We start from the raw sequence: 15,271 nt of genomic DNA, 5'->3' as shown, positions 1-15,271 counted from the left end.
GAAACAAACAGATCTTATTGAGAAATAATGGATCACAAAACAAGTCATATTTTAATCTAAAAGTTATATATATAATTATATAAAGATTACATAAATCGTTTCATTGATGTATAATTTGTTAGGACAAAATTTGGCCAAGGTACTACAATTAAAAAAAAAAAAAGTGGAATCTGAGGGTTCAAAAAAATGTGAAATATTTAGACAATCGCCTCTTAATCGATTTTCAAAGTGTATTGTTGACTTTTTTACAAATATACCAGTGCTACAGGGTAACATTTTAATTTGACTGTTTTCTACTGTTTAATTTATTTTTTAATGCAAAGCGAGGCTGAATTTTCACCACCTTTACTCAATAATTGTCATGATCAGGTAGAATCATTCCAATATAAACATTTGAAGAGTTCAGATGCAAAACCCTCTAAATCCATCAGAGCTCTTGTCTTGAAAATGAGCATTTTCTACACTCTCAGAAATAAAAGTGCAAGAATTCTCACTCGGGCAGTACCTTTTCAAAAAGTACCCATTTGTACCTGAAGAGTCTATATTGGTCCCTCAAAGGTACATTTTAGGTGCATTTGGGTATTAATGTGTACCTTTAAGAGAGAGAGAGAGAGAGAGATACTCCTGTGGTTAAGATAAGGCTTTCCATAGATTAGTGAGCAAAATAGAAATCATTTTAGTACTTATTATCATTTCCATTAGATATTAACTTTTAAAAATGGTTTTAAAACCAACAATTTTTCAGATTTAATTTAGATATCACTTTATGTTATTTTATTTAATTGTTTGACATATTTATTTGAATATTTTATCCATAATTTTCCCTCTACATCCAGATAAGCAGCAGTCCAAACTGATTATTGATCATTGAATTATTTTCCCCTGTGGCTTTCCATAGATTAGTGAGCAAAAAAGAAATTATAGAAATTATTTCAGTACATATTATCATTATTTCTTTCTTTTTAATATTATTTTTTTAAATGGTAAACTTTTTATGTTTAATTTAGAATTCACTTTAACATTTGTTATAATGTTATTATAATAGTTGTACATATTTATATAAATATTTATACGTACAATTTTTCCTTCATTCCAGATATTGCATATATATATATATATATATATATATATATATATATATATAGCTTTTTATAGATTAGTGAGCTAAAAGCTAGCAGAGTTTTAAAAATTATTTTAATACTTGTTGTCATTATTTAATTCTTTTAAATATTTATATTTAAAATCTTTCAACTTTTTTAGATATCACTTTAACATTTATTGTAATGTTATTTTAATTGTTTTACATATTTATTTGAATATTTGTACGTATAATTTCCCCTTCATTCCAAATATTGCATCCTGTGTAATCCACAAATACTAAAAACATCCAGTTATAATAAATAAAAGTCCTGACTAGATATTGATTATTTAATTATTTTTCCCCTCTGGATAAAATATGAGTTTTCCATTAGTGAGCTAGAAATTATTTTAATACTTATTATCATTATTTCATTCCTTTAAATATAAAAATATCAACTTTTTCAGATTTAATTTAAATATCACTTTAACATTTAATATAATATTATTTTAGTTGTTTTGATATTTATTTATGCATACATTGTTTCCTCCTTTATTCCAGATGCAGTGCATACATAATTTTTTTTAATGGTCAACATTTTTTTAATTTAATTTAGATGTCAATTTAACTGATATAATAATGTTATTTTAATTGTTTGACTCTTTTATTTGAATATTTATAGATATAATTTCCCCCTTTCATTCCAGATTTTGCATCCTGAGTAGTCCACAAAATGCTAAAAACATTCAGCTCTACTAAATAGCAGTCAAAACTGATTATTGATTTGACTTTAACCAATGCATGACCTCATTTCACGTATATCATGAATAGCATGTAAATCTGTTTGATTAGTGTACAAGCAGCCAAATGTATAAACAGAAAACTAATTGATCTGGCTAAATCACCCAGGTCAAGGTCCTCAAATATTGACATTTACAAGCAATCTCAACATGGGCAATCCCGTTGCCCACAATACCCTGCAGGGTCTTGCTGTGCTTAGCAGCAATATTGTCACAGCCCAGCAGGAGCAGCAAACAGCACTGAATAACGATCCGATAAAAAACAGACCTCCACAATACGGACCACATAGTAGGTGTGAAGTGCTATTTGCCCCCCTGAACCCTCCTCTCCCGTCCTTCCATAATGAACGAGCCATCCAGGAATTGTCCCCCATTGATTGATATTGATTTGCATACACAGAGGTGAGTGATCTGAGCCTCTCTTCAGCAAATTAAGTTCAATGTGTCCAGAGCCTTGCTTTTGAATCCGAGTTGCAAAAGTGGCAGGGAGCCCGCTGACCAGAGCACCGCGGAGCCAGGATTAGCTCCTCTGCGGGTTATCTGGAGGTCATGGAGGGATTTCTCTTCCTTTTGCATTTAAAGTGCTCCCAGCTCCCCAACAAGTGCCCTAGTACTAACCCCCGCCATTAGTGGCTGACCTCACACACTTCTCTTTGGGCAGCGCACTGCACCAAAACTTAGACCTGACTTCAGGAAAACAAAAATGTAAAAAAGATGTTTAACTTTACAATCAGAGTTAAAAAAAAACACACACATATATATATTTATATATATATATATATATATATATATATATATATATATATATATATATATATATATATATATATATATATATATATATATATATATATTTATATATATATATAAATATATATTTATATATATATATATATATATATATATATATATATATATATATATACATATATATATATATATATATATATATATATATATATATACATACATACACACACACACACACACACACACACACACACACACACACACACACACACACACACATATATATATATATATATATATATATATATATATATATATATATATATATATATATATATATATATATATATATATATAATTTTTTATTTTTTTTGTCAAATTTTCAGACCTAAGGAAAAAAATAGCAATTACCTAATTTGAATATATGTTGTCTTATTGGCTTGTCTTATAATTATTAGCCCTCTTGTGAAAATTTTTAATATATATTTTGGTAACACTTTAGAATAATGATCGATTAGTTATTGTTTGTTTACTAACATTAACTTAATATAAATAGTCTTGCAAGCTTTAGTTCAACATTAACTATTGCATATTATTAAAACCTATTTACCTTTTGATGTTGTTCTTGTTGACATTAGTCAATGCACTGTGAGTTAACGGGAAACCTAAATAAAAATTAACTAACATTAACGGAGATGAACAAATATCGTAATAAATGTATTACTAATTGTTTTGTAATGTTAGTTTATACATTATGGAAAACTGCTATTGAACTAAAAGAACTTTTTGGTGCACATTTTGTAAACTTAATAGTTTCAATAACTGATTTTGTTGCGGTTGCCATCATGGCAGTAAATAATATTTACTATTTACTACTTTGCAAGATGGGATTCATCTTATAATGCGATTTAAAGGCTTAATAAGGTAAAGGTAGGTTAATAAGGCATTCAGTGGACAACAGTGGTTTGTTCTGTAGCCAATCGGGAACAATAATAATTTTTAAGGTGGCTAATAATATTGATTTTAATTACATTTTTGACACATTTTTAAAATTATTCTTTTAAATTCTAACCAAAGAAGACTTTGTCTAGAAAAAAATATCATAATAACAATGAAAATACAGTAACTTGTACAATAAGAAATTAAGAGTTAAGTAGGAAAGTAAAGGTTTTTTTATATAGAACCTTTCCCAGACATTGAGTCACAAAGTTGTTAATAATATTTAAAGATTATCATTCATGGTACTTTAGCCTAATAATATTGACTTTTTTTTTTTTTTTTTTTTTTTTTAAGCCAAACTAAGTGAAATAAGATTTTAAAAAACTTAGGAAGTACTGTAAAAACTGCATTTCGTGGAACTGGAAGTACTGCATATGTAATGACAATAAAGTTAAAACGGTCACACTTTACAATAAGGTTCATTAGTTAATGTTAATTAAAGCATTTACTAACATGAACAAACCATGAACAATACATTTACTACTGTATTTGTTCATGTTAGTTACCATTAGTTAATGAAAATACAGTAGTTCATTGTTAGTTCATGTTAACTCATGGTGCATTAACTAATGTTAACAAGCATGGACATGAATGTTAATAATGCATTAGTAAATGTTCATTTATGACTAATAAATGCTGTACATGTGATGTTCATTATTAGTTCATGTTAGTAAATGCATTAACTAATGAACCTTATTGTAAAGTGTTACCGTTAAATCTAATCTAAATCTAATCTAACAATTTTCTTTGCTCTGTTTAACATGAGTTAATTAAAAGTTTTTTTTACAACAGTCAAATATATATACATATAAATTATTCATATAATTAATCCTAAATTCTGACTTATTATTGTACAATAACTGTTATTGTTATGCAATAACTGAAAGTTATTTTTTTCAGCCAGCAAGTTTATGACCAGAAAGGCTTCTTCCAAAAGATAATAAGATGATCCACAAGAGGCATTATTTACATTTAAGCAAAAACTTAATTTTAAATAATTTTGGGCTTGACTGTAAGTCTCCTAAAATAAACCTCAAGTGTACTTGCAAATTCAGCATTGTATTAGTTAATTAAGACTGGCAGTGCTAATTATTAATAGGCTAAATCAAATCTCTATTAAGTTCAATTTATTTTATTCTTCAGTATTTATTTAAAGCCTGTATATTTGGTTTGCTCAAAGTGTTGTATATCAGTCTTTGCTCACTTGAGACATCTGTGTTCTGTGTTTCAGCTCCTAGATCTGTTCATGGTGTGGGATTGGTCCACGTATCTGGCAGACTACGGGCAGCCAACCTCAAAGTACCTGCGGGTGAACCCCTCCACTGCGCTAGCACTTTTGGAGAAGTACGTATCATTTGCTTCTCTTTCAAGTGCAGAAATGTGAAAAACAAACTCCTGGGAAATCAGTTCAACTTTCTAAAATGCTTAAAATAATTACATTTCTGACAAGAATGGAATTGAATCTGGAATGTCATTTTAAAATTATGTAACTTTGAATTGATCCTTTAAAAATACTAAAATATTGAACATATCTCCTGCTAACAATGAGTAAAAAAGCCATTGCAAAGAAATGGCTCAAGGACGATCCTCCATCTGTTGGTGAACGGCATGACATTGTAAAAGAGGTCTATGATATGGAAGTACTGACACTTCAGACAACAATCCTATAAAATCTCTTCATGCAGGGGAAAGTGGTTATGTTTTAATTTTATTGCAGTGTTTTTATTTAGATGTATCTGAAATCCTCCTTCAAAGGCTTTTCAATCTTTTATATTTAACCCTTAACAGAACTTTGTATGGCAGGATCTGATCAAACATAAATACTTATGAATGTAAATAAGATTGTATCTAGTGACCGGAGTACTTAGTATTTTATGTTGTTTTGTTTTTTAGTCATTTGAAAGTGTTTTTTTTTTGTTACTATTTGTTTGAAAAATAATAATAAAAAAACATATTACAGCTTACATTAAACCTTAATAGATATAATGTTGCCTTCAAGCCCTGAAATTCTTAACAGCAAAGTTATTTTGTTTGCATTCGGCATATTTTTGAGTTCAAAATCGTTTTTCAAAGTCTTTCAGGATTGCTATACTCTTACTAGAAGAAGTGTTTAGATGAGATATGTAAATATGTGCTCTCTGCGTTCTTCTAAGTAAGTAAATAAACATACAACAAAGCAAAACATCTAGCACAGTGAATCTCTGGCATCTCCGGTCAATTGACATTTATTTAAATACACTAACTGGCCATTTTATTAGGTACACCTTACTAGTACTAGGATGAATCCCCCCTTTTGCCTCCATAACTGCCTTAATCCTTTATGGAAGCTTCAACAAGGTACTGGAAATATTCCTCAGAGATTTTGGTCCATATTGACATGATAGCATCACGCAGTTGCTGCCAGTCTGAGATGATTCGCGCATTACGACATGGTGCATTATCCATCCAAGTAGCCATCAGAAGATGGGTACACTGTGTTCATAAAGGGATGGACATGGTCAGCAACAATACTTGGGTTGGCTGTGGCGTTGACATGATGTTCAATTGGTACTAATGGGCTCAAAGTGTGCCAAGAAAATACCCCCCACACCATTACACCACCACCACCAGCCTGAACTGTTGATACAAGGCAGGATGGATTTATGCTTTCATGTTGTTGATGCCAAATTCTGACCCTACCATTTGAATATCGCAGCCGAAATTGAGACTCATCAGACCAGGCAACGTTTTTCCATCTTCTATATACCAATTTTAGTGAGCCTGTGCGAATTGTACCCTCAGTTTCCTGTTCTGAGCTGACAGGTGTGGCACTGGTGTGATCTTCTGCTGCTGTAGCCCATCGGCCTCAAGGTTGGACGTGTTGTGCATTCAGAGATACTCTTCTGCATATCTCCGTTGTAACGAGTGGTTGTTTGAGTTACTGTTGCCTTTCTATCAACTTGAACCAGTCTGACCATTCTCCTCTGACCTCATCAACAAGGCATTTGCACCCACAGAACTGTCACTTCTTTTCACTTTTTCGGACCTTTCTCTGTAAACCCTAGAGATGATTGTGAGTAAAAATCCAAGTAAATCAGCTGTTTCTGAAATTCTTAGACCAGCTTGTCTGGCACCAAAGACCATGCCACGTTCAAAGTCACTTGAATCAGCTTTCTACCCATTCTGATGCTCGGTTTGAACTGCAGCAGATCGTCTTGACCTTGTCTACATGCCTAAATGCATTGAGTTGCTGCTATGTGATTGGCTGATTAGAAATGTGCGCTAGCGAACAGTTGGACAGGTGTACCTAATAAAGTGGCCATTGAGTGTAGGTCTTCGAAGGATAGATCACCCAAACATAAACATCATTTACTCACTTATTTCAAACCTTTATGGCATTCTTTATTCTGTTAGATCATTTGGAAAATGCTGCAGGCCTGTAACCATTGACTTCTATAGTATTTGTTTTTTCTACTGTGAAAGTCAATGGTTACAGGTTTTAAGCATTCTTTAAAAATATCTTCTTTGGTGTTCAGAGGAATGAATGAAACTAAAGGTTTGGAACCACTTGAGAGTTAGTAAAAAAAGGGGAGTAAATTGGCATTTTGGTGTGAACTAGCCATTTAAAATCAGTTGTTTGCCTCTAAATCAGTAAGCTTTACAGTGTTAAAAATGTGACTAAATAAATTGTCATCTAAAAATATGTACGATTATTTTTAAAACTAAACCAAATTTTTAAAAAACTTACTTTTGACCGGATTTTGTTAAAAAAAATTAAAGGCTCTAGTTTTTTGTTCAATCTTTTGTTCAATCTTTTTATTTTCTTCAATAATTTTCTAATGATTTCGCTTGAAGTATTTGAGGGCTATTAGAAGGCACCTGACAGCATGTGAATTTTCCAACAGAACCTCAAACATGAAAGAACAAAAGAGTTTTAACAGTGGAGTTTTACGTTGTCATTTAAACTTAATATATAAACTTGGTCCTCTTTCTTTTTTTCTTTTTACTAACCAATGGCAGAGTCAACAGAGGGTACGTAGATCCTTGAATTCTTTGTCCGTGGTAATGTGTTATGCTGCATGCTAAGACTGTTACATACGTAGACATTTTAAAAATCATTTCATCGTCATTTGTTCATCTCAAACCCATTACAGCATGCATACTTTACAATATGAAACATTCACATATCATGATATACAAGTCGTGCATCACCATATCATGATGATTTTGGTCTGTACTGAAAAACGCGACACATGCTTACTGTAAATATATGCTTCAGGATTTATTTTTGCAAAACTGTGAAAACATAACTCTGTTAAAGTCAAAATGATTAGCCCTTCAGTAATTTTCTTTTCTTTTTCAAATATTTCCCAATTGCTGTTTAACAGAGCAAGGAGTTTGTCTTTTTTTGAAACTTTTTATTTAAGATTTTCAATATCATTTTTCCAGAGCAACCCCTTCCCCAACAATTTAGCCCCTTACAGATGAGGAAGTACATAAAAAAAATTTATTATAATGAAATTATAAAAAAATAATATTAATAAATAAATAATTAAAAGAAAATAAGTAAAATGAATAAAAGGGGCTGGCATCATAATTACTTTTCAGGGTATACATCAAGTTACATTGTGTTACATTGTAGTTACCTTAAATTACAGTGGTGAGTAACCTTTAAATATATACATCTCTAAATATGTCATAATACATTTCCACCTCTTCAGAAAAATATCAGTCTTCATTTGTAGGCATACAGTCATTTTATTATTTAGACCTGTTTAAGTTTCTGAATCCACTGAGCCACCTTTGGGGAACCTTCTTCCATCAAATGTTCTTTTTTTTCTTTTTCTTTTTTTTTGCAACCAGTAATAATACCCTTAGTACAGATCTTGTTTCTTCATTAAACATTTCTTTGGACAGTGCTTCCAGTAAGCACATAACTGGATCAAGGGGTATTTCTATATCTAATTTCTTACCTATTTCTTTTTTAACCTTTTTCCAAAATTCTTGAATCTTAGGATAGTCCCAAAAATGATTATATGTTCACCAATTTTCCCCAACAGAAAGCAACAGATATTAAAAAAGACATTATTAGATATTACAAAAGGAGTATTAAAGTACCTCATTTTTACTTTCCAATCAAATCCTTTCCATAATTGACAATTAATTCCTTTATGACATCCTTTACATAACTCAATCCAGACCTCAATTATGGTATTTAGTTCTAGTTCCATTTTCCTTTAACGTGATCTGTATTTTGTACAGTATTATTTACTAAGCTTTTGTATTAATGGGAGACGTGTTTTTTAGCTGGAGGTTTTTTTTTTTTGTTTTGTTTTTTTGCAATATTTATGAAGTATTCCTCTATTTTATTTGCTTCTTGCATGACTACATCTTTTTCTTTATGGTTTGTGCAAGAATTTTCACAGTATTTCCTATAATATTTTCTCTTCTGGAGAAAGTCTTTTTGGTTTTATTTCTGGTAGAATAAAAGCATTTAAGGTCAATGTTATTTGCACCTTTAAGCAATATCTTCCTTTGATTTTCTACAGAACAAACCTTTATTATATAATGATCTGCCTGATGTCACTTTAAGGTGAATACTAGTATATTGAAAAATATCTAGTCAAATATTATTTACTGTCATCATGGCAAAGATAAGATAAATCAGTTATTAGAGATGAGTTATTATTATTATTATAATTTTTATTTGTTTATTTGGCAGGGACAGTGTACATTAATTAGCATTTCTGCCAATGCACCAGAATTAGCCCGAAGGCTATTTTTCATCTGTTGTCCCTTAACAACCTAGAAAAAACAATACAAAAATTATACAATCTATCAAACATTTAAAAAGTACTAAAATAGACATGGTCATATAGATGTTAAAAGAGAATATTTACAAATTAAGCTAAAACACCAACATTGTATAATAGAGATAAAAATAGTTGAAACACATTTAAACAACAGATCATTAAGCAGCCTGATCTCACGAGAAAACGTAAGTATTTTACGTTTTGGCAGTTTAGTGGCTAATTCGTACGAATTCGTACGAGTTCAGTCGTAAGAAAATGTACGAATTTAAAAAGGAGGCGTGGCACCTAACCCCACCCCTAAACCCAACCGTCATTGGGGGATACGCAGATCGTACTAAAATGTACAAATTAGATCGTACGAATTTGTACGAATTAGCCACTAAATGAAAAAGTTACGAATTGCCGTGAGATTGTGTTGTCATTAAGATGGTGGGCACAATTGGAAACATGCTATTAAAGCTATTGTGTTTAGAAATGTGTTAAAGAAATCTCTCCGTTAAACAGAAATTGGTGAAAAAATAAACAGGGTGGCTAATTATTCAGGTGGGCTAATAGTTCTGGCTTCAACTGTATGTTTGACTTCAGTTTTTGTTCTTTTTAACATTATTTGTTCTATTATTACAGTGATCCTTTACATCAACCAGTAAAACCACTTTGAGCATCACAAAAAAGAGTATTCTACGGAACCCCGGAAGGGACGTAGTGGAGAAGAAAAAAAATGGGTGGGTAAAAAAAAATAATGGGTGGGAGGAAAATATATATTTCTAAGTTTTTTGCGTTCTCTCGCAAAGTTTTGCGTTCCCTCGCAAAGATGTTTTGCGTTCCCTCGCAAAGATGTTTTGCGTTTTCTCGCAAAGATGTTTTGCGTTCCCTCGCAAAGATGTTTTGCGTTATCTCGCAAAACTGTTTCTCCACAAACACTTCCTGTTCACTGCACTCACGTAAACCCTCCCGTTTTTGCCGAAATTCTCCCGTATTTTACCATTCTACCCCACTTTCTTTACATTACTGTGCGTATGCTACCTATGAACCAGTGAATGCATGTATAAGCGCTGACTGACAGACGCGCTTCGTACAATAAACTGATCCCAGATCAGCGTCTGTACACGCCATTTACAGAGGAGCGGGTGTATGTTTAAACAGACAAATACACTGAATAATATGAAGTTTCTATGGACTGCTTTCATTATAGATCTGTGCATTCTTACAGAGACACCTCTGTTATCAAACTAAACAAAACATGAGATTCATTTGCTGCGCACTTGTTTGATAACAGAAATGTCCCTTTAAATGGCGCGTACAGACGCTGATCTGGGATCAGTTTATTGTATGGCGCGCGTCTGTCAGTCAGCACTTAAACATGCATTCACTGGTTCAGAGGTTGCAAAGTGAAAGGCGACAATCAGCGCACAGTAATGTAAAGAAAGTGGGATAGAATGGAAAAATATGGGAGAATTTCAGCAAAAACGGGAGGGTTTACGTGTGTGCAGTGAACAGGAAGTGTTTGTGGAGAAACAGTTTTGCGAGAGAACGCAAAACATCTTTGCGAGGGAACGCAAAACATTTTTGCGAGGGAACGCAAAACTTTGCGAGAGAACGCAAAAAACTTAGAAATATATATTTTCCTCCCACCCATTTTTTTTCTTTCACCCATTATTTTTTTTTTACCCACCCATTTTTTTCTCCTCCACTACGTCCCTTCCGGGGTTCCGTAGTATTCTGTTTGTTTGTTTTTTATTAATATTATAGTTGATACTGTAATATCAGGCGTTTAATGGCCTTTATAAAATATATTGAGAATACGGAAGAAAAAAAGGTGCTCAGTTTTACTTTTTGCACTGAAAACAGGGCAAAAGAGCAGCATTGCAGTCTACTTACATTAAATGCCTATGAATAGTATCATTCTTTTACTCTTATGTCTTATGTCTTTTTCATCGCAGAAGTATAAACCAGCCTTAAGCTTTAAATCACAATCATTTATGAAAATCGAGTGGGAAAAAAACTAGCCACCGAATTTGATCTGAAAAGCGTTTTGTGCTTCGGCACCACCAAGTAGCTCAAGGCATGTGAACAAAACTGCGAATCTCATTGTTCGGTCAGTTTTTTACGCGGTGCGTCAAACCAAAGAAACACTGAGGTGGTGTTTTCTTTAAAATTGCTCTTTTAAAATGCCTGCCATTTTGTGTGCAATCCATCGCTATCTCACGGCAATTCGTAACTTTTTGCTTTAGTATTCTTTCTTTTTTTTCTTTTTTAATTAAAATGAGCAACAATTGGTCTAGCCACATAGAAACGTTAGATTAGGTTTCATAATAATCATAATCAGAAAATAATCTGAAACTGTCGGCTCCTTTTAAAGGAATGTTGCACAAATACAGAATTATATTTAATTTTAATTTCCTCAGGGTGAATTGAAAGCTTTGGGTTCAAATGCTTTGGTATTCTTTAGATTTCTTTTTTATTATTAAAATGAGCAATAATTGGTCCAGCTACAGAGAAACGTTAGCTTCATTTCATAGTTTCAACCTATTTTGTTTCCTAAATTTATTTTCACCGGCCATTTTTGCACTGATTAAAAGATTATTTAGGTTTGCCTTTCAACAAGCAACTGTATATGCTAATGTATTTACATTACCATTATATAAACACAGAAAAAATTGACGCACGCAAAATTGTTGCAAACAATTATATGTGTTGAATTTAAATAAACAAGTTATATTTAGAAATGTTCAACTTAATTTGTTTGTTTAAATCACTAATTTGTTTGTTTAACCACTTAACCTAAAAAAAAAAAAAGAGTAAATCCAAGGAATCATCTTAAAAATTATTTTGAATGAATGGAATGTAAATATAAAACATTTGTTGTTAGCTCTGAGTGGTCCCATAACATTTTGATTTAGTGACTAATTCGTATGAATTCGTACAATTTCGTAGGATTTTCTTATCCCTCAATGAGGGTTGAGTTTAGAGCCGGGGTTTGGTGCCGTGCCTCCTTTTTTATACATTTTCAAATTGTACATCTTCATACTACCGAACTCGTACGGATTAGTCACTAAACTGACAAAACGTACAATAGTTACGAGATCAGGCTGGTACAATCCTATCCGCTTGTTAAGTGTGACGTCACGCGAAGCGGCTTCCGGGTCCAAGCGCTCTATTCAACTGAATGGGGAGACTCATGAAATGGTAATAATAAACGTTTACAAAGCGATTTAAGGCTTTCGAAAATCACGATCGCAATATATATGTCCATGCCTAATATCCGATGGCCAGAAAGTGATTAATTTTTTTTATAAATTGTTAAATTTTTGGTTTTTGTTATGCAGCAAGCCCAGAGATTGTTGTGTACACAATGATTTTATATAAAATTAACTTTAATGTGTGATAAGAATAAAACGTGATCATAAACAAATGATTTCTCCACTCAAATGAGTGGAGCCGGACCCGGAAAGTTGGACCCGGAAACAGTATTACATACGTCACAAACCCGTCACCACTTAACAAGCGGATTAGCGATCTTTGTTTATCCATGAGGTGTTAAATTTCAGCTATAATTGCGCGCAATAATCGTCCTAGCATCTTCAAAAGTTTTCTTCATTATTCATTTGACTTCTGCTACATACTCTCTTCCCAATGTCCTTTTTCAGGATGAAAGACACGAGTAAAAAGAACAACATCTTCTCACAGTTCAGGAAGAATGATCGCGACCGGCAGAAGCTGATCGAGACTGTGGTGAAGCAGCTGAGAAGTCTGGTCAATGGCATGTCCCAGCATTCCTAGAGTCGTCCACATGAACTCCAAACACTGGGTTAGACAATATAACTTATAAATTAGATTTTCTTTTCATTGGCCCCCCCTTGTTTTTTGTTTTGCTCAAAATCCAGTAACTCACTGTAAAGTAAGAACTCTCCGAAAAGTACCGTGGTATATATTTTGACTGCATCCTCTATGTCTTCTGCCAGAATATTCACCACTGTAGGCTAATAATGTAAATATCGGGCAAAGATGAAGAAAGAAAAAAAAGAAGAAGTGAACAGAAGTTATGCAGTAATTTTTTGTAATGTATTTTTAAAGGTTGAGAATTATGTTTTGTACGTTGTGAAAGTGCAATGACTCTAACACTACACTTGAGAGAGTGTGTGTGCGTGCGTGTGACTGCTGATCGGTCATATTGCAACCTGTATGAAATTCTCCCTAGCGTACCATGGATGAAGTTTTTATTGTACATATTTTTAAATATATTTAACTCTCCTATGGAATCATGCTTCCCATGGGTCTGCCTTGAGTTGAGTTTCACTCACATTAGGTAAGTCATCAATGCTAAAAACATTTGCATGAGAGTGCTTCGTTTTTATTTCGCTTTCAAGTCGACAGGCTTCAAACAAAAGAATCTAAAACTGTCGGCTCCGTTTGAAGGAATGTTGCACAAATGCGCCACAGAATTATATTTAATTTTAATTTCCTCAGGGTTAATTGAAAGCTTTGGGTTCAAATGCTTTAGTATTCTTTAGATTTCTTTTTTATTATTAAAATGAGCAATAATTGGTCCAGCTACAGAGAAACGTTAGCTTCATTTCATAGTTTCAACCTATTTTGTTTTCTTCATTTGATATTCACCGGGCATTTTTGCACTGATTAAAAGATTATTTAAGTTTGCCTTTCAACAAGCAACTGTATATGCTAATGTATTTAAATGACCATTGTATATACCACACTATTTTGTTAAAATCGGGCGGGAAAAAATGGAATGTAAAGATAAAACTTTTGTCGTTAGCTCTGAGTGGTCCCATATGTACGTTTCCTGTGATCTCACGACTGTAACGACACTAATTCTGGTTCTGCTTTAAAATAACTCTCATGACCTGCTTAACAAATCAGTAGTTACTTTATATTCCGATATTAAAATATATTAAATGAAGACATTTTGAATATGCATTACCTAATGATATGTTAAGCATTGTGTAATGTTTGTTATAATATTACTGAAGGTTAATTTGAAGTGTAACCCTGATGAGGATCACAATATCCCAAAGTCCCCATCTGCATTACCTGGAGTTCCTCAAACCCAAGTGACTTCAGATGTTTTCAAGGTCCACTCATTTTTATTTGTGTGCTTTAATAAAATATGATCACAAAAATATAGTTGTTGTTGGTGTTGCTGTTTTCTGCCTAATGTCTTAACAAGAGCTTTGTATTTCTAAATACTATTCAGGTTAAGGTTTAAAGGGTTGACATCTCAAGAACATGACATTTTATATTTAATCTAAAGTATTTTTTAAAAGGAAATAAATTGCTTTTTCAAAACAATTTAATAAAGAGCATATTAAATGCAATTGTCGAATGTTTTAAAACAAAAATGTCAAAATTTAGGTGAAATGATTGTCCGTGGCCTCGCAAAATCTGGTAGCCCAAGTCCCATGGACTATTGTTTTTTTTTTCAGTCCGGCTACCTAAATCTATCTACACCATGCCTGGCGGGCTATCTAGAAAGAAGTTGACCGATTGAAAAAACATAGCCCAGGGGCCTCAGGCCACCAGATTTTGCAAGCCTGTAACAATATGTACTTGTGGAACTATATACTTATTTTGACCTTTAAAAGTCATCATTATTTTTGGCTTAGAATTCAGTTAAACATAATTTTAACTCCTAATTGTCTTTGACCAGAAAAATAAATAAATACATTTTTAAACAGAATTTTAACTCCTAATTGTCTTTGACCAGAAAAATAAATAAATAAATACATTTATATATCTTATAACAATGAACAATACACTTTTTACAGTACACTCAAAAATGGCTTTTACTGCTTGTTCAAAGGGTTTATTTTAAATGAGTTGAAACACAATTCTTG

General features: G+C 32.4%; 1 protein-coding gene across 9 annotated transcripts in view; it reads left to right on the top strand.

Moving 5' to 3' along the window:
* The window catches only part of exoc6 (exocyst complex component 6), a 119,860-nt gene extending 105,301 nt beyond the window's left edge, over positions 1–14,559 (top strand). For 4 of the 9 annotated variants that reach the window (XM_005156063.5, XM_021480045.3, XM_017358444.4 and 1 more), the window contains 3 exons: positions 4,859–4,971; positions 7,627–7,638; positions 13,067–14,559. In XM_005156063.5, coding sequence (XP_005156120.1) covers positions 4,859–4,971; positions 7,627–7,638; positions 13,067–13,199 — 258 coding nt within the window. In that variant the 3' untranslated portion in view covers positions 13,200–14,559. Of the gene's footprint in view, positions 1–4,858; positions 7,042–7,102; positions 7,639–13,066 lie in introns of those variants that run through there. The other 5 variants (XM_021480047.3, XM_021480046.3, XM_005156065.6 and 2 more) reach the window with 2 other exon arrangements.
* The last annotated feature ends 712 nt before the right edge of the window (positions 14,560–15,271 follow it).

Source organism: Danio rerio, chromosome 12, assembly GCF_049306965.1.
Source record: "Danio rerio strain Tuebingen ecotype United States chromosome 12, GRCz12tu, whole genome shotgun sequence".
Taxonomy (NCBI): domain Eukaryota; kingdom Metazoa; phylum Chordata; class Actinopteri; order Cypriniformes; family Danionidae; genus Danio; species Danio rerio.
Note: the sequence above shows the minus strand (reverse complement) of the source record. Positions and strands in the feature narration are given on the sequence as shown.